We start from the raw sequence: 24,708 nt of genomic DNA, 5'->3' as shown, positions 1-24,708 counted from the left end.
ATGCATTCGTTATCTAAAGTTTCCCCAGAGACAGAGACCCTAAATAGCCAGAAAAGAGGGTTTGGCTACCTAGGAGAGAGGAAAGGCTACTAACACCTGAAGGAGCCTATCAGCAGGAGTCTCTGACGTCACCTGGTGGCACTGGCCACTCAGAGCAGTCCAGTGTGCCAGCAGCACCTCTGTTTCCAAGATGGCAGAGGTCTGGAGCACACTGGAGGAGCTCTGGACACCTCCCAGGGAAGGTGCAGGTCAGGGGAGTGGTCACTCCCCTTTCCTTTGTCCAGTTTCGCGCCAGAGCAGGGGCTAAGGGGTCCCTGAACCGGTGTAGACTGGCTTATGCAGAATTGGGCACATCTGTGCCCAACAAAGCATTTCCAGAGGCTGGGGGAGGCTACTCCTCCCCTGCCTTCACACCATTTTCCAAAGGGAGAGGGTGTCACACCCTCTCTCAGAGGAAGTTCTTTGTTCTGCCATCCTGGGCCAGGCCTGGCTGGACCCCAGGAGGGCAGCTGCCTGTCTGAGGGGTTGGCAGCAGCAGCAGCTGCAGTGAAACCCCAGGAAGGGCAGTCTGGCAGTACCAGGGTCTGTGCTACAGACCACTGGGATCATGGAATTGTACCAACAATGCCAGGATGGCATAGAGGGGGCAATTCCATGATCATAGACATGTTACATGGCCATATTCGGAGTTACCATGGTGAAGCTACATATAGGTAGTGACCTATATGTAGTGCACACGTGTAATGGTGTCCCCGCACTCACAAAGTTCAGTGAATTGGCTCTGAACAATGTGGGGGCACCTTGGCTAGTGCCAGGGTGCCCTCACACTAAGTAACTTTGCACCCAACCTTTACCAGGTAAAGGTTAGACATATAGGTGACTTATAAGTTACTTAAGTGCAGTGTAAAATGGCTGTGAAATAACGTGGACGTTATTTCACTCAGGCTGCAGTGGCAGGCCTGTGTAAGAATTGTCAGAGCTCCCTATGGGTGGCAGAAGAAATGCTGCAGCCCATAGGGATCTCCTGGAACCCCAATACCCTGGGTACCTCAGTACCATATACTAGGGAATTATATGCGTGTACCAGTATGCCAATGTAAATTGGTAAAAATGGTCACTAGCCTGTCAGTGACAATTTGGAAAGAAATGAGAGAGCATAACCACTGAGGTTCTGATTAGCAGAGCCTCAGTGAGACAGTTAGTCACTACACAGGTAACACATTCAGGCACATTTATGAGCACTGGGGCCCTGGGTTACCAGGGTCCCAGTGACACATACAACTAAAACAACATATATACAGTGAAAAATGGGGGTAACATGCCAGGCAAGATGGTACTTTCCTACACAACCCCCCCCCCAAATGAAGGACAATAAGACTAGCCATGACCTGATGAGTCTTCATTGTCTAAGTGGAAATATCTGGAGAGTCCATCTGCATTGGAGTGGCTACTCCCAGGTCTATGTTCCACTGTATAGTCCATTCCCTGTAGGGATATGGACCACCTCAACAATTTAGGATTTTCACCTTTCATTTGTTTTAGCCAAAGTAGAGGTTTGTGGTCTGTCTGAACAATGAAGTGAGTGCCAAACAGGTATGGCCTCAACTTCTTCAGAGCCCAGACCACAGCAAAGGCCTCCCTCTCAATGGCAGACCAACGCTTTTCTCTAGGGGTCAACCTCCTACTAATAAAAGCAACAGGTTGATCCTGGCCCTCAGAATTAAGTTGTGATAGGACTGCCCCTACTCCTAATTCAGATGCATCAGTCTGGACATAGAATTTTTTAGAGTAACAAGGGCTTTTCAGGACAGGTGCAGAGCACATGGCCTGCTTCAGCTCCTCAAAAGCTTTCTGACAGCTTTCTGTCCATAACACCTTTTTAGGCATTTTCTTGGATGTGAGTTCATTAAGAGGGGCTGCAATGGAGCCATAGTTCTTAATGAACCTCCTGTAATACCCAGTGAGGCCTAGGAAGGCTCTCACCTGAGTCTGAGTGGTAGGGGGAACCCAATCAATAATAGTTTGGATTTTCCCCTGAAGTGGTGCAATCTGTTCCCCACCAACAAGGTGTCCCAGATAAACCACCTTACCCTGCCCTATCTGGCACTTTGAAACCTTGATAGTGAGGCCTGCCTTTTGCAGAGCCTCCAAAACTTTCCATAGGTGGACCAGGTGATCATCCCAGCTGGAGCTAAAGACAGCTATATCGTCCAAATATGCTGCACTGAAAGCTTCCAGCCCTTGCAGGACTGTGTTCACCAACCTCTGAAAAGTGGCAGGTGCATTTTTCAAACCAAAAGGCATTACAGTAAACTGGTAATGTCCTCCAATGGTAGAAAATGCAGTCTTAGGTTTAGCATCTTCTGACAATTTGATCTGCCAATACCCTGCAGTCAAATCAAAAGTGCTTAGATACTTGGCAGATGCCAGTGTATCTATGAGCTCATCTGCCCTGGGTATAGGGTGAGCATCAGTTTTGGTTACCAAGTTGAGACCTCTATAGTCTACACAAAACCTCATTTCCTTCTTTCCATCTTTAGAATTGGGTTTTGGTACCAGTACCACAGGAGAAGCCCATGGACTGTCAGAGTGCTCAACCACTCCTAGTTCCAACATTTTCTGAACTTCTTGCTTTATGCAGTCCCTGACATGGTCAGGCTGCCTATAGATCTTACTTTTGACAGGTAAACTGTCTCCAGTATCTATAGTGTGCTCACACCAATAAGTGGTGCCTGGCACAGTAGAGAAGAGTTCTGAAAATTGTCCTAGGAGATTTATGCAATTATCTTTCTGCTCAGCAGTAAGACAATCAGCCAAAACTACACCTTCCACAAGAGCATCTTGTTCTGTGGAAGAGAAGAGATCAGGTAGAGGATCACTGTCTTCTTCCTGTCCCTCATCAGTTGCCATGAGCAGGGTGAGATCAGCCCTGTCATAGTAGGGTTTCAGGCGGTTGACATGGAGCACCCTAAGGGGACTCCTGGCAGTGCCTAAGTCAACCAAGTAGGTGACTTCACCCTTCTTTTCAACAATTGTGTGGGGTCCACTCCATTTATCTTGGAGTGCTCTTGGGGCCACAGGCTCCAAGACCCACACTTTCTGCCCTGGTTGGTACTGAACCAAAACAGCCTTCTGATCATGCCATTGCTTCTGGAGCTCTTGGCTGGCCTGAAGGTTTTTACTGGCCTTTTTCATGTACTCAGCCATCCTTGATCTGAGGCCAAGTACATAGTCCACAATATCCTGCTTAGGAGCTTTTAAAGGTTGTTCCCAACCCTCCTTTACAAGTGTGAGTGGACCCCTAACAGGGTGTCCAAAAAGAAGTTCAAAGGGGCTGAAGCCCACTCCTTTCTGGGGTACCTCCCTGTAGGCAAAAAGGAGGCATGGTAGAAGGATATCCCATCTCCTGCGGAGTTTTTCAGGGAGTCCCATAATCATGCCTTTGAGAGTTTTATTAAATCTCTCCACCAGTCCATTTGTTTGTGGATGATAGGGTGTTGTGAACTTGTAAGTTACACCACACTCTTTCCACATGGCCTTTAAGTATGCAGACATGAAATTGCTTCCTCTGTCTGATACTACTTCCTTTGGGAAGCCCACCCTGGAAAATATTCCCAGGAGGGCCTTTGCCACTGCAGGAGCTGTAGTGGTCCTTAAAGGAATAGCTTCAGGATATCTTGTGGCATGGTCCACTACCACTAAGATAAACCTATTGCCTGAAGCAGTAGGAGGGTCAAGGGGGCCAACTATGTCAACCCCTACCCTTTCAAAGGGAACCCCAACCACAGGCAGTGGGATAAGGGGTGCCTTTGGAGTGCCACCTGTCTTGCCACTGGCCTGACAGGTTTCACAGGACTTACAAAATTCCTTTGTGTCCTCAGACATCCTAGGCCAATGAAACAATGGTACCAATCTGTCCCAAGTTTTCATTTGACCCAGGTGCCCAGCTAAGGGAATGTCATGTGCCAGTGTTAGGAGGAACTTTCTGTACTCCTGAGGAATCACTAATCTCCTGGCAGCTCCAGGTTTAGGATCCCTATGCTCAGTGTACAAGAGGTTGTCCTCCCAGTAAACTCTGTGAGAGTCACTGACATCCCCATTAGCCTGTTTGACAGCTTGCTGTCTGAGACCCTCTAATGTGGGACAGGTTTGCTGTGCCACACTCAGCTCCTCCCTGGCAGGCCCCCCTTCACCCAAAAGCTCAGCAGTGTCTGCTTCCAGCTCCTCTGGTGTAGGTTCTGCACAGGGAGGGAATTCTTCTTCCTCAGAAGTTGAATCCACTGTAGAGGGAGGGATAGTAGGAAGTGGTTTGCTTCTACTAGCCCTAGCTTTAGGGAGCACTTGGTCCATTGTTCCAGGATCCAAGCTTCCCTGTCCTTTTTGCTTTTTGGCCTGAGCCCTTGTCAAAGCAAAAATATGCCCTGGAATGCCCAGCATTGCTGCATGGGCCTCCAACTCCACATCTGACCAAGCTGATGTCTCCAAATCATTCCCTAATAGACAGTCTACAGGTAAATCTGAAGCTACCATAACTTTCTTTGGACCAGTTACCCCCCCCCAGTTGAGATTTACAACAGCCATGGGGTGGCTTTGTGTTATGTTGTGAGCATCGGTTACTTGGTACTGGTGTCCAAGTATGTGTTGTTCAGGGTGCACCAGTTTCTCAATCACCATTGTGACACTGGCACCTGTGTCCCTGTAGGCCTGGACCTCAACACCATTTATTAGGGTTAGTTGCTTGTACTTCTCCAAGTTATGGGGGCAAGCAACCAAAGTGGCTAAATCAATAGCCCCTTCAGAGACTCAAGTAGCCTCTGTGGTCTCCCTAATTAGACCAACCCCAACTAAATTACCAAAAGTGAGCCCAGCTACTCCCTTGGATTGGCTATTAGTAGGTTTGCTCCCACCACCACTGCTATTAGTAGGGACACTAGGTGTAGCAGTAGGGGTTGTAGTGGTAGGATCTGTGGTGCCTTTCTTTGGACAACTGGGATCTGTTGTCCAATGGCCTTTTATTTTACATAAATAGCACCATGGTTTCTTTTCCTTGTTCTGATTAAAGGAGGATTTGGACCCACCACCCCCACCAGAGTGTTTTTGTGGGCCTGATGAAGACTCATTTTTAGATTTGTCCCCACCCTTGTCAGAAGACTTACCATCCTTCTTTTTGTTGCCATCTTTGTCACCCCCTGTATGAACTTTTCTGTTCACTCTTGTTCTGACCCATTTGTCTGCCTTCTTTCCCAATTCTTGGGGAGAGGTCAGATCAGAGTCCACCAAGTACTGGTGCAACAAATCAGACACACAATTATTAAGAATATGCTCTCTCAGGATCAAGTTATACAGGCTGTCATAATCAGTAACTTTACTGCCATGTAACCACCCCTCCAAGGCCTTCACTGCCTGGTCAATGAAATCAACCCAGTCTTGTGAAGACTCCTTTTTGGTCTCTCTGAACTTTATCCTGTACTGTTCAGTGGTTAAGCCATAACCATCCAGGAGTGCATTCTTAAGAACTTGGAAATTATTAGCATCATTGTCTTTTACAGTAAGGAGCCTATCCCTACCTTTTCCAGTAAATGATAGCCATAGGATAGCAGCCCACTGCTTTTGAGGGACTTCCTGTACAGCACAGGCCCTCTCAAGTGCAGCAAACCACTTGTTAATGTAATCCCCCTCCTTATAAGGGGGAACTATCTTGTGCAGATTCCTGGAATCATGCTCTTTTGCAGGATGACTATGGGGAATACTGCTGCTGCCACCATGGGTATCTAAACCCAACTTCCGTCTTTCCTTCTCTATTTCTAAAGACTGTCTATCCAAATCCAGCTGTTGCTTCTTGAGCTTCAGTCTGGTTTGTTCCACTCTCAATCTATTGAGCTCCCTTTCTAACAATCTGTCATCAGGGTGGGTGGGAGGGACATTTCTAGATACAGAGGTATGATGGGAATGAACAGAAGGAGACCTGTCCCTTACAGAGGGCACCCTAACAGCTTGGCTACCAGTATAATGTGAGAGCACACCATCAGTATGGTGTGATTCAACCTCTGTACCAACTATGCTAGACTGTCTAGTAATGGGCAGGCTGAGAAGTTTCTTTCCTGAATCTTTTCCTGGGGGAGTCCCTGGATCAGATTGAGAACCATTAGCTACTTTTTCCACAGATTGGGCACTTATGGCCTTATCCTGTACTCGAAGCATGTTAATTAACAGTTCTAAGGAAGGATTCTTCCCTATACTCAAACCTCTCTCTATGCAGAGACTCCTTGCTCCTTTCCAGCTAAGGTGATCATATGCAAGTTTGGACAGTTCAACATTTTTTCCTGTGCCAGACATTTTTTAGAGAGAGTTAAAGTGATAGAAAAAGAGAAAAAAGTTTTCAGAACTTTTTGGAAAGACAGAAAAAACTTTTTAAACTTCTAAGAACTTTTTGAAAGTTTTAGAAGTACTTTTCAGCACTTAGAAAAGAGTGAAAAGAGGAAATGCAAAACTTTTTGGCTATGTGTACATACACTGACCTTGTTTTGTATATTTTTCTCTTATGAAAAGTACAATGACAAGAGTGGTAAGTAGTCTCAAGCACTTATCCCACCACTGCACAACCAATGTAGGAGGCTGGACTGGCTTGTAGTGAGTACCAAGGGGTACTTGCACCTTGCACCAGGCCCAGTTATCCCTTATTAGTGTATAGGGTGTCTAGAAGCTTAGGCTTTAGGATTCAAGTGTGGGTGGTCAGTGTAGGAAGTTGGCTCTGTATGTGCTATTTCAAAGTAAGGAATAGCATGCACAGAGTCCAAGGGTTCCCCTTAGAGGTAAAATAGTGGTAAAAATAGATAATACTAATGCTCTATTTTGTGGTAGTGTGGTCGAGCAGTAGGCTTATCCAAGGAGTAGTGTTAAGCATTTGTTGTACATACACATAGACAATAAATGAGGTACACACACTCAGAGACAAATCCAGCCAATAGGTTTTTGTATAGAAAAATATATTTTCTTAGTTTATTTTAAGAACCACAGGTTCAAATTCTACATGTAATATCTCATTCGAAAGGTATTGCAGGTAAGTACTTTAGGAACTTCAAATCATCAAAATTGCATGTATACTTTTCAAGTTATTCACAAATAGCTGTTTTAAAAGTGGACACTTAGTGCAATTTTCACAGTTCCTAGGGGAGGTAAGTATTTGTTAGGTTAACCAGGTAAGTAAGACACTTACAGGGCTTAGTTCTTGGTCCAAGGTAGCCCACCGTTGGGGGTTCAGAGCAACCCCAAAGTCACCACACCAGCAGCTCAGGGCCGGTCAGGTGCAGAGTTCAAAGTGGTGCCCAAAACACATAGGCTAGAATGGAGAGAAGGGGGTGCCCCGGTTCCGGTCTGCTTGCAGGTAAGTACCCGCGTCTTCGGAGGGCAGACCAGGGGGGTTTGGTAGGGCACCGGGGGGGACACAAGCCCACACAGAGATTTCACCCTCAGCAGCGCGGGGGCGGCCGGGTGCAGTGTAGGAACAGGCGTCGGGTTCGCAATGTTAGTCTATGAGAGATCTCGGGATCTCTTCAGCGCTGCAGGCAGGCAAGGGGGGGGTTCCTCGGGGAAACCTCCACTTGGTCAAGGGAGAGGGACTCCTGGGGGTCACTCCTCCAGTGAAAGTCCGGTCCTTCAGGTCCTGGGGGCTGCGGGTGCAGGGTCTCTCCCAGGTGTCGGGACTTGGGATTCAAAGAGTCGCGGTCAGGGGAAGCCTCGGGATTCCCTCTGCAGGCGGCGCTGTGGGGGCTCAGGGGGGACAGGTTTTTGTACTCACAGTCTTAGAGTAGTCCTGGGGTCCTCCCTGAGGTGTTGGTTCTCCACCAGCCGAGTCGGGGTCGCCGGGTGCAGTGTTGCAAGTCTCACGCTTCTTGCGGGGAGCTTGCAGGGTTCTTTAAAGCTGCTGGAAACAAAGTTGCAGCTTTTCTTGGAGCAGGTCCGCTGTCCTCGGGAGTTTCTTGTCTTTTCGAAGCAGGGGCAGTCCTCAGAGGATGTCGAGGTCGCTGGTCCCTTTGGAAGGCGTCGCTGGAGCAGGATCTTTGGAAGGCAGGAGACAGGCCGGTGAGTTTCTGGAGCCAAGGCAGTTGTCGTCTTCTGGTCTTCCTCTGCAGGGGTTTTCAGCTAGGCAGTCCTTCTTCTTGTAGTTGCAGGAATCTAATTTTCTAGGGTTCAGGGTAGCCCTTAAATACTAAATTTAAGGGCGTGTTTAGGTCTGGGGGGTTAGTGGCCAATGGCTACTAGCCCTGAGAGTGGGTACACCCTCTTTGTGCCTCCTCCCAAGGGGAGGGGGTCACAATCCTAACCCTATTGGGGGAATCCTCCATCTGCAAGATGGAGGATTTCTAAAAGTTAGAGTCACTTCAGCTCAGGACACCTTAGGGGCTGTCCTGACTGGCCAGTGACTCCTCCTTGTTTTTCTCATTATTTTCTCCGGCCTTGCCGCCAAAAGTGGGGCCTGGCCGGAGGGGGCGGGCAACTCCACTAGCTGGAGTGTCCTGCTGGGTTGGCACAAAGGAGGTGAGCCTTTGAGGCTCACCGCCAGGTGTGACAATTCCTGCCTGGGGGAGGTGTTAGCATCTCCACCCAGTGCAGGCTTTGTTACTGGCCTCAGAGTGACAAAGGCACTCTCCCCATGGGGCCAGCAACATGTCTCGGTTTGTGGCAGGCTGCTAAAACTAGTCAGCCTACACAGATAGTCGGTTAAGTTTCAGGGGGCACCTCTAAGGTGCCCTCTGGGGTGCATTTTATAATAAAATGTACACTGGCATCAGTGTGCATTTATTGTGCTGAGAAGTTTGATACCAAACTTCCCAGTTTTCAGTGTAGCCATTATGGTGCTGTGGAGTTCGTGTTTGACAAACTCCCAGACCATATACTCTTATGGCTACCATGCACTTACAATGTCTAAGGTTTTGTTTAGACACTGTAGGGGTACCATGCTCATGCACTGGTACCCTCACCTATGGTATAGTGCACCCTGCCTTAGGGCTGTAAGGCCTGCTAGAGGGGTGTCTTACCTATACTGCATAGGCAGTGAGAGGCTGGCATGGCACCCTGAGGGGAGTGCCATGTCGACTTACTCGTTTTGTCCTCACTAGCACACACAAGCTGGCAAGCAGTGTGTCTGTGCTGAGTGAGAGGTCTCCAGGGTGGCATAAGACATGCTGCAGCCCTTAGAGACCTTCCTTGGCATCAGGGCCCTTGGTACTAGAAGTACCAGTTACAAGGGACTTATCTGGATGCCAGGGTCTGCCAATTGTGGATACAAAAGTACAGGTTAGGGAAAGAACACTGGTGCTGGGGCCTGGTTAGCAGGCCTCAGCACACTTTCAATTGTAAACATAGCATCAGCAAAGGCAAAAAGTCAGGGGGCAACCATGCCAAGGAGGCATTTCCTTACAGTCAGATTTTGGGTAAAGTGATTTTGGTGCCGATTTTATCAACAAATTGACACACGGGTTTCTGATCAACAGCGTCTCTAGCTGTGCACCAGATTCAGAAAGACTAAGACAGAGATAGACAGATTCTACAAAACTTCAAATATTTTATCCTTCTGTCTGGCACCTCTGACACACTGACCAAACTGATTTATAAAAGAATGTAGTAAAATCCAATGAACAAGACCCCCAACCCTTAAACTACAGACTTGCTCTCCAGTGAGAATAGACATTAGACATAGGGTCCCATTATTTTTAATTTTTATAGCAAGCAGAAAGCAGCTCTCGCAGTATCGCCCAGAAAAAAAGCCAGTACTATCCCCTGACTTGGGGACAAGACCCATAGCACAAGGAAACAGAAGAGACCCAGCAGATCATACCTAAAGAAGTTCAACAGCGCAAACCAGGCCACATTGCTATACTAGCGCAGCCAACTCATCCAAGAGAACCAATGTCCAATGACCTTGCAAGCCCCCCTCAGCCCGAAGAAAGGGTTATCACCAGATCCCTGTATCAGAAATCAACCTCAAAAGAAAGTCAAAGTGACCCTGCAGATGCCCCCACCCACAGGTCAAACAATGTGTGTCAGGTGATGTGGCATCCACAGTGCACCAGCAGCAGTCTCATACCTCAGGAAAGCAAGGAATCAGATAAAAATAGGAAAGGCTTTGCCTGCCAGATGGATGGCAGGTCATATGGTCCCACTCACCCACCAAGGCAGATTAAACAAATTATCCTATACCAAGGCTTGCATATGGAATCCTGCAACTTCCCTCTTGCCTACTCATACTAACACTAGTAACCAGAAGTGCCAGTCTGCTGGCACCTGAGGTATGGTTTTCAAAATGTTGCTGGTAAAGTACAAAATACAGTTGAAACTGTTTGAAAGTCACATGCTCACATTTATGAGCTCATCTCTGCACCTGCCCATGCAGTGGTGAACCCTTTCAGACATATGAATTGAATCTTGATTACACCAAAGATTTCAGGGGAATCCCTTGCTTCAATATGTGATTTGCAGCCTTCTCTGAAATACTTTTCAGATGAAACCAAAACCTTCATCTGAATTTTCCTCAACAGTCTCGGTGCATAGGCTGGGATCACAACAGCACCTAGGGCTGGAAAATATCACCACTCTATGATACAAGGCAGACTTTAGGAAAAATGAAACATCACTTTGGAGAAATTATGTGACGAAAGGAATGCTGCTCAGCTCGTCCATCCGGTCAGACAGGTTTTCATTATTTCAACTATGAAAAAAAGTCTATAATATATTTGTTGGTTTAACAAAAGATATTTCTTCATTATCATAATACTGAATTTCATCTGGTAATGGAATGATGACATTAAATGGTTAGGTAGGACAGTTTAAGTCCATGGTATCAGAAGATAAAAGGTGCAAAGGAAATCTACTGAAAAAGAGGAGGCTTTGGCAGGAGAACATCTCTACTTAGGTCCCCAGTAGAGACCCTACAGATGAACACTGGTGCTGGTTCAGTCGCCCAGGACGATCTATGAACCCCACCAAAAGTATCCCAATGGTACAGAGGCCAGTACATATGATGGTTAAACAAAATGTGAAAGCATACTTTTAGTCCACCCTCACTGGCATGAGTTACAAGAGTAGCGGTGAAGACACCTATTCCCTTTACCCTGAAGCTGTCTTCTCATTCTCCATCAACTGGGATGAGCTGAGGCCTCAGTCTGCACACTACCTAAGCCTGACTAACAATTTCACTCGCCTCTCACAAGACAAGCACCATGATGCATGCATGGCACACAGTCATATGTAAAGCAAATATAAATCAATATTTTCAGCACTATTAACCTTGACACCATCTCTATTACATAGACCTGACACATCCTAGTTCTCTACTACCATCAGGCTACAGCATCCAGCAAACCAATCAAAGTGAGCAGATTGGAGTCTTGGGTGCGTACAGTTCGTTGTAGCCTTGTAGACATGACCTGCAGAAATCCTTTAAACGGTCATACTATCTGCTACAGACACTATCTAACAAGAAGTAAGCCATTGGGGAACACTAAGATCACTGACTTCATCATGGCAGCTACCAATTGCTATTCTAACAATATTTTTCTCTGAAACTTTATTCTCTCAAGTGAGAAATTAATCACAATTATGAAAGATGCTTCCTTCAACCTGTTGGCCAATGCTAATTTGATTCAGCAAGCCAGGCTGTTCATCCACACTAGGAGGAACGAACATCATGGATCTTATCTGCACCATCAGTTAGTCAGAATACCAACTCGAGGAGGAAAAAACATCCTCTCTCTCATCTGCACCATCATAACGACTCTCTCCTATCACCCACTCTGTCACACTGGTCTGGAAAGACCATGTTGCCATTGTTTTGACCTGCTTATACATCGTCAGCAATCAATGTCATCCAAACCAGCAAAGATGAAGAAGTTCCCAATAGCTTCTTTCTGCTGCAGCACATGCTAACAGCTTTCTCTGAGACCTCAGCTACTCCTTCCAAGTGACAGGAGGTTTAAGTCCTTCTCTTTCAAGCTGAAATCTTCTGCACTCAGGTATAGCAACAAGCTTGATGGCAGCAAATGCAAAATCAAATAATACAGGGAGTGCAGAATTATTAGGCAAGTTGTATTTTTGAGGATTAATTTTATTATTGAACAACAACCATGTTCTCAATGAACCCAAAAAACTCATCAATATCAAAGCTGAATATTTTTGGAAGTAGTTTTTAGTTTTAGCTATGTTAGGGGGATATCTGTGTGTGCAGGTGACTATTACTGTGCATAATTATTAGGCAACTTAACAAAAAAAATATATATACCCATTTCAATTATTTATTATTACCAGTGAAACCAATATAACATCTCAACATTCACAAATATACATTTCTGACATTCAAAAACAAAACAAAAACAAATCAGTGACCAATATAGCCACCTTTCTTTGCAAGGACACTCAAAAGCCTGCCATCCATGGATGCGGTCAGTTTTTTGATCTGTTCACCATCAACATTGCGTGCAGCAGCAACCACAGCCTCCCAGACACTGTTCAGAGAGGTGTACTGTTTTCCCTCCTTGTAAATCTCACATTTGATGATGGACCACAGGTTCTCAATGGGTTTCAGATCAGGTGAACAAGGAGGCCATGTCATTAGATTTCCTTCTTTTATACCCTTTCTTGCCAGCCACGCTGTGGAGTACTTGGACGCGTGTGATGGAGCATTGTCCTGCATGAAAATCATGTTTTTCTTGAAGGGTGCAGACTTCTTCCTGTACCACTGCTTGAAGAAGGTGTCTTCCAGGAACTGGCAGTAGGACTGGGAGTTGAGCTTGACTCCATCCTCAACCCGAAAAGGCCCCACAAGCTCATCTTTGATGATACCAGCCCAAACCAGTACTCCACCTCCACCTTGCTGGCGTCTGAGTCGGACTGGAGCTCTCTGCCCTTTACCAATCCAGCCACGGGCCCATCCATCTGGCCCATCAAGACTCACTCTCATTTCATCAGTCCATAAAACCTTAGAAAAATCAGTCTTGAGATATTTCTTGGCCCAGTCTTGACGTTTCAGCTTGTGTGTCTTGTTCAGTGGTGGTCGTCTTTCAGCCTTTCTTACCTTGGCCATGTCTCTGAGTATTGCACACCTTGTGCTTTTGGGCACTCCAGTGATGTTGCAGCTCTGAAATATGGCCAAACTGGTGGCAAGTGGCATCGTGGCAGCTGCACGCTTGACTTTTCTCAGTTCATGGGCAGTTATTTTGCGCCTTGGTTTTTCCACACGCTTCTTGCGACCCTGTTGACTATTTTGAATGAAACGCTTGATTGTTCGATGATCACGCTTCAGAAGCTTTGCAATTTTAAGAGTGCTGCATCCCTCTGCAAGATATCTCACTATTTTTGACTTTTCTGAGCCTGTCAAGTCCTTCTTTTGACCCATTTTGCCAAAGGAAAGGAAGTTGCCTAATAATTATGCACACCTGATATAGGGTGTTGATGTCATTAGACCACACCCCTTCTCATTACAGAGATGCACATCACCTAATATGCTTAATTGGTAGTAGGCTTTCGAGCTTGGAGTAAGACAACATGCATAATGAGGATGATGTGGTCAAAATACTAATTTGCCTAATAATTCTGCACTCCCTGTAAGGTAAAAAGAAAGACAACTCATTTGAACTCAAAATATTGCATCTAAGACAAATCTCAGCATCGGCCAGATAGTGTTCGTCCCATTTCGCAGGGCAACCATCTACAAAGCAGTTATCTGCAAGGTCCTAAAAAGAAACAGGTTGATCTTGAAGGCAATCAAAATGTCATCAAACTAAGATTTCATTTTCCTATAAATATAGCTGCTTATGGAGCTGCAACTCATTTACAACGTCTGCACTGAACCTTTTTAAATTGATCTGTGATAAGTGTGTGCTACATAAAGCTTTCAGATTCTTAATTTCGTAGCAGAAAAATTAATGGATGTCGTTTTGTGAAACTGGGTGATGATTAAAACTTATAAACCCTTATTTCGAAAACCTCCACTTATGGCACAGAATTCTTAACTGCATTTTCACTTGCCAAAAAATAATTAGTCTTACATGTAAAAGTTGAGTAAATGAGACAGGGCAACATTTGAACAACTCGGTAAAAACGCTGATGTTTACATACCATCCACAACCTGGTGGAGGGGGGAAGTTTACCATGTTCAGCAAACATCCATCCATGGTAGGAGAGTAGCCTCTTTAGAGTATAGCGCATTGTTACAATAAGGGCGACCCACAGCCCTGTCCCAAACAGCATACCACTGACGATGTTCCGCGTCTGACCACACATAGAAGTTCTAAAGGGAAAGAAATAGTGTAATAAGGCAAGTTCAACAAAAAAGCATATACAAAACCACCCAGCATTCACTTATTTCAAAACGCTGCACCAACATCCGTAAAATACAGTGGCAAATAATTGCACTTTTTGTATCAGTTACGGAGAAGTAAAACATCCCAAGCAGTTGAACTTGAAAACATTCAGTGCAAGAACTCTCATTGTCATATACAAAAATATACCTACTCCATAAAATATTACACATTGACAAAGCCTGTAGGTGTGGCATGGTTATTTTTCAGCATCCTAATTTAAATCTGCCATGCTAATAATAGAATACCACTTTCACCACTCCGCTATCAGGGTTGCTGGCTGGCTAACACAATTCCCTCCCTAAAAAAGACACAAAACAGCCATGGAGGAGTAATGAGAGAAATAAACTAGAAGGGTCACCCAAACATATCAAGGGTGTTCAAACAGTCATAGTGTAATAAGGATGTTAAGTTGACCTGATTTATGGTCATAATAAGGAGAGATTCACAAAACATATCCAATTATCATGCTCTGTATGGAAATCCTTTTTGTACAGTATAATTACAAACCACCTCAAAATATTATGGCCCTCATTATGACTTTGGCGGTCTCTGAGTGAGACCCAGCCAAAGCCACGGGTGCCAGAACACTGCCGCCATATTATGGTTACTGCCGGATCTCCACCACACTTTGGGTGGAAAATCTGGCAGTAACCATGCTGGAGGACGGCGGCGCACTGGCGCTGCTACCTCTAGCACCATACGCCAGTAGGTCGCCGCCGGCGGTGGCAGCACCCCTTCCAGTTCCCTGCCGGACAACCTCCTCGCCGGACAAAGCAAGGACAGAGGAAGGGCTGGGAGGGGAGGGGGGTGTTGTGTGTGCGTGTCTGAGTGTTTGGTGTCTGCGTGGGTGTATGTGGCCGTATGCGTGTGTGTGAATGCATGTATGAATGTTGAAGTGAGAGCATGTCAGTGTGTATGCGCGTGAGTATGCGTGTTTGGATGTATGTGTGTATGCGTGCCTGGATGCGTTTAAGTGTGAGTGGATGCATGTATGGATGAGTGTGAGTGGATGCGTGGATGGAAGTGTTCGTGAATGGGTGTATGCGTGGTGCGTGTGGGTGTATGTGTGCATGTATGCGGGGAGGGCGTGGGGGGCGCTGTGACCATGGAGGGGTGGGGGAACTGTGACAGTAGGGGGGGTGGGGAAGGTCAGGTGCATGCTGGGGGGAGGGTCTATCAGTGACAGGGAAGGAATTCCCTGTCACCGGTAGCCCTACTGCCATGGTTTTTGTGGTGGTGTTACCGCAGTGGAAACTGTCGCGGTAGACAGGCTCATAATGCTTCCGGCGGTGTGTTGTGGACTGCCAGTTAAGAGATGTACATCTCCGGCCCAGCGGTTCATACCGCCATGGCAGTATGAGTGGAGATGCGAGGGGTTGGCAGCGGCCAACCCGCCACACTCATAATGTGGCGGTAAACACCATCAGCTTGTTGGTACCACCACATTAACCCTGACCCCCACAGTCATAATGAGGGCCCATGTGTTGAGTCTCTGTTTATACACTAGGTTCTCCTCTGAAGCTGTATAATTACCAAGACCTTCCTCCAAGTTTACAAGCGGGTGCTCGATTTCTACGGAAGTCATCTACGATTTGCAGGCTCAATAACAGATGGATCAACATGAAACTGACGTCTTACAGCAGAAAAACAAAAGCTTATAAGAAACAGAACACAGAGGTGTGGGGGGCATACAGAGGCTGTATCCCACTGGAGCAGGATTTGTTGACAGGAGTATTACAATACACTTCGCTCTTGCCCCTGCTAGGGTGTGGGGCAAACAAACATGGTAGGAGTGTTCTGCATAATACAGATCATTCCCAATGACACCACCCTGTAACGTGATGCCAGAATGGCGGCGCTCCCAGATATTACAGCCAGAGAAGGATTCGACCTCCATAAGCATATATGATGTAACTATGGTGGGAACACCCTATACAGGGTGGGCTTCCACGCCACACAGGGAGCACACCTACAAGCACAACACAGACATCCATGATCCACAAGAAAGAGTGCTATGGTTCAAAAAAGCTGCCGGCTTCTGTCCCTCTCTGAGTTCATAGGTCAGTCCAGAGCGTACTCTGCCGGTGGCGCTGATGCACTCGCATCCCTGTGGAGATGGTGCAGGAACTGTGGCTCGGACCACTTGAAGTCATGATTCCCGGGCCGCCACCCCACCTGTGCTGGGCTTGGATAAGCCGACCATGGCCTCAGTTTGAGACTTAGCACTGCAGGCAGCCAGTCCTGCCCACAAATAACACACATCGCGGTGGCGCAAGGCCGTACTTGAGCCCATGACTCGAGGCTGCAGACTGATGGATCAGCGCAAGCCTCTCACATGGGCATGTGGACACCACACGAGTAAGAAGGGTACTCATCCAGGCTGGCTCCGGAATGCATGTCTGCTGAACTGTGTGATGGGGGCAAGCAGCCCTAATGGAGGGAACAAGGTGGAGGTAAAAGTCTTCTGCTGACCCCTCCCTGGTACTAGAAGCCTCTCCCCCGGGGTTTCAAGGACAGGGCCCCAGGATATATATATATATATATATAATAAAAATAGCGTCTGTGTTTCCCTTATTAATCAAGACATTAAACTGATAAGCGCAAGCTCCTGGAGACCAGGGTACTCAGCAATAGTGGGTAGGGGGGGGAGGAGACTGTGAAATGACATATGGGGTATGCCACTGAAAGGGCCGTGCACTGGGAGAAACAGAGCAGTTCATGGGTAGTTAGGCACTGTACTGCAAACGTAAACCGCAGGAGCCATGATGGGTGTAGGTAAATCCTTATAAAGGACTTATTCTTCACCTAACATGGGTGAACTTTCAGACCTAGCTGATTTGTAGACATTCAGTAAGAAACTGTGGTTGATACGAGAAGATTGAGAAAGTTTTTTTTTAATTATTCATTTATTTTTAAAAGACTCCGATTAGGTAACAGTGTCAACAATGTGATGAGCACTCCAATAACACTGTTCGATTTCACGCTGTATAATACTTCAAAGCACCATGGAAGAGACAAAATAAGGTAGTTCACCCATGGTGAAGTATATCGGCAATCGTGCAACAATTCATGTAACAGAGTCAGTCTGCAAGGCTTGACACAACACAGCCTCACAGCGGGAGAAACATAAAGCATTTACTAATGACATCAAGGGATTTTTTAAAGGCTAGCCCAGGAACAAATTAAAATGATGGGCATGAGGTAGGCATGGTTAAAGCCCACTGAACAGATTACAACAGGTCAAAAAGCAGTGCCTGTGCGCTGCTATGCTTGACCTAAAAAAGTATCAAATTAAAATGTGGACCTACTAGCTATGTTGAAAAAGTTAAAATCGTTGATCAACAGATGGTGTTATGTTGAATCCTTCTTCCCCAACCCCTTTCTGTACCTCGTTTTTTTAGGTCGCAGTCTACCAGACAGCACAGCTAAAGACAGATCTTCGGGAGAGTCAGAGACTTGACTTCGAAGTGCATTCTGCCCATTGCTTGCCATTGGCTGTGTGGTTTGTAACTCACACTTTCTTGCTTTTCATTTCCTGGCTTTGTTTTAGGCTGCCTAGCATGAGTTCATACCTTCCCTTGCCCAAATTTTATTTTCAGTATCCTTTTGAGTGCTCCCTTTCTGCAAACAAGCCTGTAAATCTTGTTCTTATCTCATCACATTTGGTATGCATTCAAAGACTGAGGTCAAACGTCAGGTGCTGTCTTCTGAAGGCGTTTGTTTACTTTCATTTATCTGACTTTAACATGAGAAGATTTATGTGACAACCTTGCCAGATACTGGGGCTAGGGAAGAGTTTTTTTTCTAGAACATGACAACATTTAAACAAACTGTGTAAATATTTTGGAATATATCAGAGTTATGAACGCAAAAATTAAGCACATTTTTGTAATTTCTGAAGTGTGTTGGAAACACATACTTTAATATGATCAAAACAAATCATTACACTAGGTGTGCACTGTATAGTTTTATTAGTAAAACTGTATGTCTGTGCAAATGTAATGTCCGTCTCAATTGAAAACGTGTACTCGTGTGCTACCACACAATGAATACTTCACTTTACGCCACTCCACTCTACACCACTGCACTCTACACCCCTCTACTCTACCCTCTATCTCTCTACTCTAAGCCAATGCACTTTTCGCCCCTCTTGCCACTACACTCTATACCGCTCCAGTCTAGGCCACACCAATCTACTCTGCACAACTCCACTCTTCGCCAATGTACTCTATGCCACTCTGCAACACTGCACTGTATGTCAATACACTCTACACTAATGCACTTTACTCTGTAACACTCAACTCTATCCCAATTCGCTGTACTCCACTCTACTCCACGCCACTCTTCTCTTAACCACTGCACTCTACACAACCGCACTCTACTCTGCAGCACTGCACTCTCCACCACCAAACTCTCCACCACTCTACTCTGCAATTCTCCACTCTACACCACTGTACTCTATGTCACTGTACTGTACAGTACTATCCTATACATCACTCTATGCTACTCTACTAAGCGCCACGCTATGCCACCGCACTGTATGCCACTCGACTCTGCTCTGTCCCCCTCCACTCTAGTATGCACCACCTTCTGTAATTTAGACCAACCACTGTAGTCAACAATGCTGCAAAGTACACCACTGAATTCAACACCAGACACAGGAAGGTGCAAACTCCTAAATTAAGTGATAGGCTCCCAACAACAATTGTAAGCTAAAGGACACTTAAATGATATAAACATCACATACAAACAGATAGAGCCCTTTGTGATTCACCTTGACCAAACAGAAAGTATCAGGAAATTGCAGTACATGTTTAACTTTAAAGTTATTCTGCATCATATTCAAGGTGCACGTGGGCGACGGTCAAAAAACCTTTGGGATCGTTTGCTTTCTGATATTTTGAACTGTAACTAAGTTCAGCAAAGCAGACCTGGTCATTCAATCCTGATTCAGTCACAAGGCAATAAAACGGGAACCTACCTCTCCAGGGAGGTTTTCCCATCCTTCATTAGATTGGCTGGGAGCACCCACTCACCCACCAGGAGAAAAAAGGGCAGGGGAATGTGAACTGACTTCTGGCAACGACCAATCATGAGTTAGAGATCTGTGACGCAACTCAACAATGTATCCCACTTAATGTGGGAATAAGACTGGTTTTTAACCATGATTGCCCTATTCAGCAGGAGTAGCACTACAAGATGAACTCTGCAATAAGCCACTGCTTACAAAAATTGAAATTAAAAAAATAACGATAATAATAATAAGGGGTAATTTAAAGGCTAACTTAAGTCTGAAACACCTCGTTTGTCTTGCACACTCCCCTGTACAAAGCCAATCACTTCTTCCTCCAGAATGCAAGCCGTGTGCCTGGGTGCAGCAAGCTGTAGATTAGCAAGTATTCTTTTTTATATAGGGCACGCACAGGTTACAATTTTTTTTAATTTGTTTTTACTAAGCAAGCCATATTTTTGATACCCATACTACATGTATCATTTTCTTAACCACCTTGCTACCCTTCTGAGGATACAGATATTTTTCAATTGGTAACATGGCTTGTACTGATACCCTATAATCATTTGAGTTGCATTTGTATCCTCATTACCCTGATCTATCTTTTTTTTCAGTTCTTTTTACTGGCATTTCAAATAGTACAATTTGGTTAGTTCATATTGCCATATTAGACCGCCCAAGGTACCACATCACATTGGTATACAGCTCGTGGGTAATCATCACCTGTTTCGTAAAACCATAGTTATAAAGCGTCTAGCACCTTAGTCGATCAGAATCACAGTGGCAAAATCTCAATCTCTCTCAAAGTCTCAGTTATATGTTTGCGAGACAGGGAGCTGGTAATCGCTCAAATCAACATCTCAGAGATGCATACCTGTCTTCCATGTGTACAGAAGCCAAAAACAAAGTGGAAAGAAACAGAACATCCCACGTAATTAACCCAGTAACGTGCCCAGCATTTCAAAAGTCATGTATGTGGTTTACGGTTGTCTGTGCCAGCCCCTGTTCCCGGGGGGCGAGAGAGACAGCAAGAGAGAGTGTGTGTGTGTGTGCGTGTGTGTGCGTGCGTGCAGGGCACGCATGAGAGGCGGGGCACGGAGGAGAGGTCCATGGGAGGGGGTCTCTCCCCGGACGTAGCCTGACAGCGGTCCGGTCTTCATCAGGGCTCAGTCGCCTCTGTGTCGTTCGAAGCCAGGGCTCCATCGATGTTATCATCTGCCTCGACGTCCAGTGCCTCCCATGCATCCACTCCTTCCGCCCACAAAGGGGCAATCGGACGGCTCCTCAGACCCCTCATCTCCTCTCTCTGGAGCACCCTCTCCTCTGCCCCTGCCCAATGAGTAACATCCGTCACCCATGTGGCAAGACGGGGTCCACACTTGTTTTTCCAGGCCAGCACCACTCTCCTGCCCGCAAGCACCAATTACAAATCTGCAAATCTATTCCCCACTTTTTTACCTAAGGGCTTGTCAAAAAGGCCCAACAGGCACACCGCTGGCCCATCGTCTAGTTGTCTTTGTAAAACTGTGTTGAGTCGGGTAGTCACCACACCCCAGTAGGGTCTTAGCAAGGGGCAGCCCCATGCCATATGGCAAAGGTCCGTGTCAACCAGTCGACTTCGGAGGCATGCTCCTGCCAACCCCCGTAGATCTGGTTAATTCTGTGCGGGGTGAGATAGTTCCTATGGACATAGTTGTATTGTATAAACTTCAGATGTGTATTACGCGAAATTTTACATGCTGAGGCTAAAGTCCTATGCCATTCGGCATCCATCATGGTCTTATGTATGAGTCGCAGTCAGTCTAGTGGCCGCTCAATCATCCCATTTAGAGCCTTATATATCCAGGTTACTAAGTGCGAGCCTCCCCCACAACCAGTATAGTCTGGAGGGCTGCCGCCGTGGGTGGTTCGTCACTACCGTCCCCCCCAGTGTTTTCATGACTTGCACTAGAGCCTCATAAGTCAGGAATTGGCAGAGCGGTAGAACCTTTTGGTCTGCAAGGTCCCCAAAGGGGATCAACATCCCCCCCTGGTAGCAGTCGCCCACAGTAGTGATCTCTGCCTCTGTCCAACATCTAAGTAGTCTGGGGGTGAAGGTGGGCCCAGTTGCGTCACGTGGGAGTCCCACAAGGGGAAGTGCAGGCGCATAGGGATTAATTGTATTTGTTCTCCGAAGGGCTCTATGCCATGCTGCCATGGCTGTGTATACCAGTATGTCTGGTTTGGGCGGTTTCCCCCGTAGCATACACGTTATGAGTTCCTCCCCTCGCCTGGGTTCACCGTCCAGAGCGTTGTCTCTGTCAGGTTTAGCCCATTTAGCCATCTCGCCAGCCACTGTAATTGAGCAGATAGTAGAGTTCAAAATCTGGGGCGCCCAGCCCCTCCTTTTCAGTTGGTAGACAAAGCGTCCCTAGTGCCAAACGCTGGCGTCCCCAGTCCCAAATCAGTTCACGTCGCAGAGAACCTATTGTCCGGAACCACGATAGCGGCACAGTCAACGGTAAGTAGTAGAGGAGTCTAGGGAGCATCAACATCTTGGTAAGCGCAATTCTGGCCATAACTGGTAGCTTTAAGGATCACCAGAAGGCTACCCTCGCTTTCAGAGCCCGATACACTTTTCCCAGGTTGCCCTCCCAGAGGTCTTTGTTATTGTGGTAAATCTGTATACCCAAGTACTTGAACGTCCGAGGGGCCCATTGTACATCCATCGGGCACGAGGACAGGCGTGTCACCCCCTCTATGATAGGGAACATATACGTCTTTTGTCTGTTAAGCTGTAAGCCCGAGTGTTTACCGAAATCCTCCACCGTCTGGAGCACCTGTGGGAGCACTGCACCCTCATCTCGTAAATAGATAAGGAGGTCTTCTGCGTACAGGGAGATAATGTGTGGGACCCCCCCCCTCTGATCACACCCCACTCCTGAATGTCTCTACCAAGGGCTCTATAGGCAGGGCAAGTAATAGGGGCGAGAGTGGGCAGCCCTGTCTGGTTCCCCTATGAACCTCGTAGCTGGCAGAGATCATGCGCCCTGTTTTAACCGTAGCCCTAGGGTGAGTGTAGAGCAATTTTACCCATTTCCCCCACTCCAGTCCCAGGACCATGCGTTGCATTGCGGTGTCCAAAAAATCCCAACGTACAGTGTGAGAGGGCTTTTCTAGGTCTACTGACACTATCAGAGCTGTGAGGTCTTGTAAATGTTTCTCGTCATAGAGCAGCTTATAGAGCCTCCGTAGGTTACTGGAGGTGTTTCGCGTAGGGATGAACCCGTTTTGGTCTTCATGGTTGGGGTCCCTCATATGTGGAAGTAGTCGGTTCGCTAGCACCTTGCTGAGTATTTTAAAGTCGGTGTTTAACATTGAAAGTAGGCGATAATCAGCAACTGTTGCCCCATCCCAATTCCCCTTAAGTAACTATCACCAACGCCTCTCTAACAGAGTGGGGCAATTCCCTCTTCTCATAGGCCTCTGTATACATCGCTACCAGTCGTAGCGTCAGTACTCCCATGAACCTTTGATAAAATTCAGGGGGAAGACCATCAGTCCCCGGGATTTTCCCAGTTGCCAGGTCTTTTATAGCAGCCTGCACCTCTAGTGCCGTCACTGGCACCCCCAGTTGTTCACTGTCAGGCCCTGGCAGTGTTCGCAGTGGTAAGCCACTCAAATAAGTGTGCAGCACACCCCTCTCAGCCAGCGGCGGTGCGCTATAGAGTGACATGTAGTAAAATCTAAACTCATCGTTAATGTACGTCGTGCATGAAGTATAGTCGCGTCATGGGTTGTCATGTGGGTAATTGGAGTGCCCCTTCTTTCTGGTTTTATCAGGCAAGCCAGTAGCTTCCCAGCCCTCCCCTCCTCCTCGTGGATCCTATTAGTGTGTACTTTACAGTCGTGGCAACAAAGGCGTTCCAGTGCCTCATTATGTGCTTCCCGTGCTGCTGAGAGCAGTCAAGGCGTGTAAGGAAATGCCTCCTTGGCATGGTTACCCCCTAACTTTTTGCCTTTGCTGATGCTAAGTTATGATTTGAAAGTGTGCTGGGACCCTGCTAACCAAGCCCCAGAACAAGTGTTCTTTCCCTAAACTGTACCTTTGTCTCCACAATAGACACAACCCTGGCACTCAGGTAAGTCCCTTGTAACTGGTACCCCTGGTACCAAGGGCCCTGATGCCAGGGAAGGTCTCTAAGGGCTGCAGCATGTCTTATGCCACCCTGGGGAAACCTCACTCAGCACATGCACACTGCCTCACAGCTTGTATGTGCTGGTGGGGAGAAAATGACTAAGTCGACATGACACTCCCCTCACAGTGCCATGCCAACCTCACACTGCCTGTGGCATAGTTAAGTCACCCCTCCAGCAGGCCTTACAGCCCTAAGGCAGGGTGCACTATACCACAGGTGAGGGCATATGTGCATGAGCACTATGCCCCTACAGTGTCTAAGCAAAACCTTAGACATTGTAAGTGCAGGGTAGCCATAAGAGTATATGGTCTGGGAGTTTGTCAAACACGAACTCCACAGTTCCATAATGGCTACACTGAAATCTGGGAAGTTTGGTATCAAACTTCTCAGCACAATAAATGCACACTGATGCCAGTGTGCAATTTATTGTAACATACACCCAGAGGGCATCTTAGAGATGCCCCCTGAATACCTACCCGACTTCTAGTGTAGGCTGGCCAGTTTCTGCCAGCCTGCCACACACCAGACATGTTGCTGGCCACATGGGGAGAGTGCCTTTGTCACTCGGTGGCCAGGAACAAAACCTGTACTGGGTGGAGGTGCTTCTCACCTCCCCCTGCAGGAACTGTAACACCTGGTGGTGAGCCTCAAAGGCTCCCCCCTTTTGTTACAGCGCCCCAGGGCATCCCAGCTAGTGGAGATACCCGACCCTCCGGCCACTGTCCCCACTTTTGGCGGCAAGGCTGGAGGAGATAATGAGAAAAACAAAGAGGAGTCACCCACCAGTCCGGACAGCCCCTAAGGTGTACTGAGCTGAGGTGACCCCTGCCTTGAGAAATCCTCCATCTTGAGTTTGGAAGATTCCCCCAATAGGATTAGGGATGTGCCACCCTTCCCACAGGGAGGAGGCACAAAGCGGGTGTAGCCACCCTGAAGGACACTAGCTATTGGCTATTGCCCTCCCAGACCTAAACACAACCCTAAATTCAGTATTTAGTGGCTCCCCAGATCCCAGGAAATCAGATTCCTGCAACCTGAAGAAACAAGAAGGAATGCTGACCTACACGCCTGCAGAGAAGGAGGAAGATGACAATTGCTTTGGCCCCAGCCCTACCGGCCTGTCTCCAACTTCGAAAACCTGCCCCAGCAACGCATCCGACAG

At 46.9% G+C, this 24,708-nt stretch overlaps 1 protein-coding gene across 3 annotated transcripts in view; it reads right to left on the bottom strand.

Moving 5' to 3' along the window:
• The window catches only part of CPT1A (carnitine palmitoyltransferase 1A), a 522,885-nt gene that overhangs the window by 431,353 nt on the left and 66,824 nt on the right, over positions 1-24,708 (bottom strand). For all 3 annotated transcript variants that reach the window (XM_069223030.1, XM_069223032.1, XM_069223031.1), the window contains exon 4: positions 14,113-14,284. In XM_069223030.1, coding sequence (XP_069079131.1) covers positions 14,113-14,284 — 172 coding nt within the window. The remainder of the gene's footprint in view (positions 1-14,112; positions 14,285-24,708) is intronic.

The sequence above is a fragment of the Pleurodeles waltl genome, chromosome 3_1 (genome assembly GCF_031143425.1).
Source record: "Pleurodeles waltl isolate 20211129_DDA chromosome 3_1, aPleWal1.hap1.20221129, whole genome shotgun sequence".
Taxonomy (NCBI): domain Eukaryota; kingdom Metazoa; phylum Chordata; class Amphibia; order Caudata; family Salamandridae; genus Pleurodeles; species Pleurodeles waltl.
The sequence above is the reverse complement of the archived record's forward strand: the minus strand, read 5'-3'. Positions and strand labels throughout refer to the sequence as shown.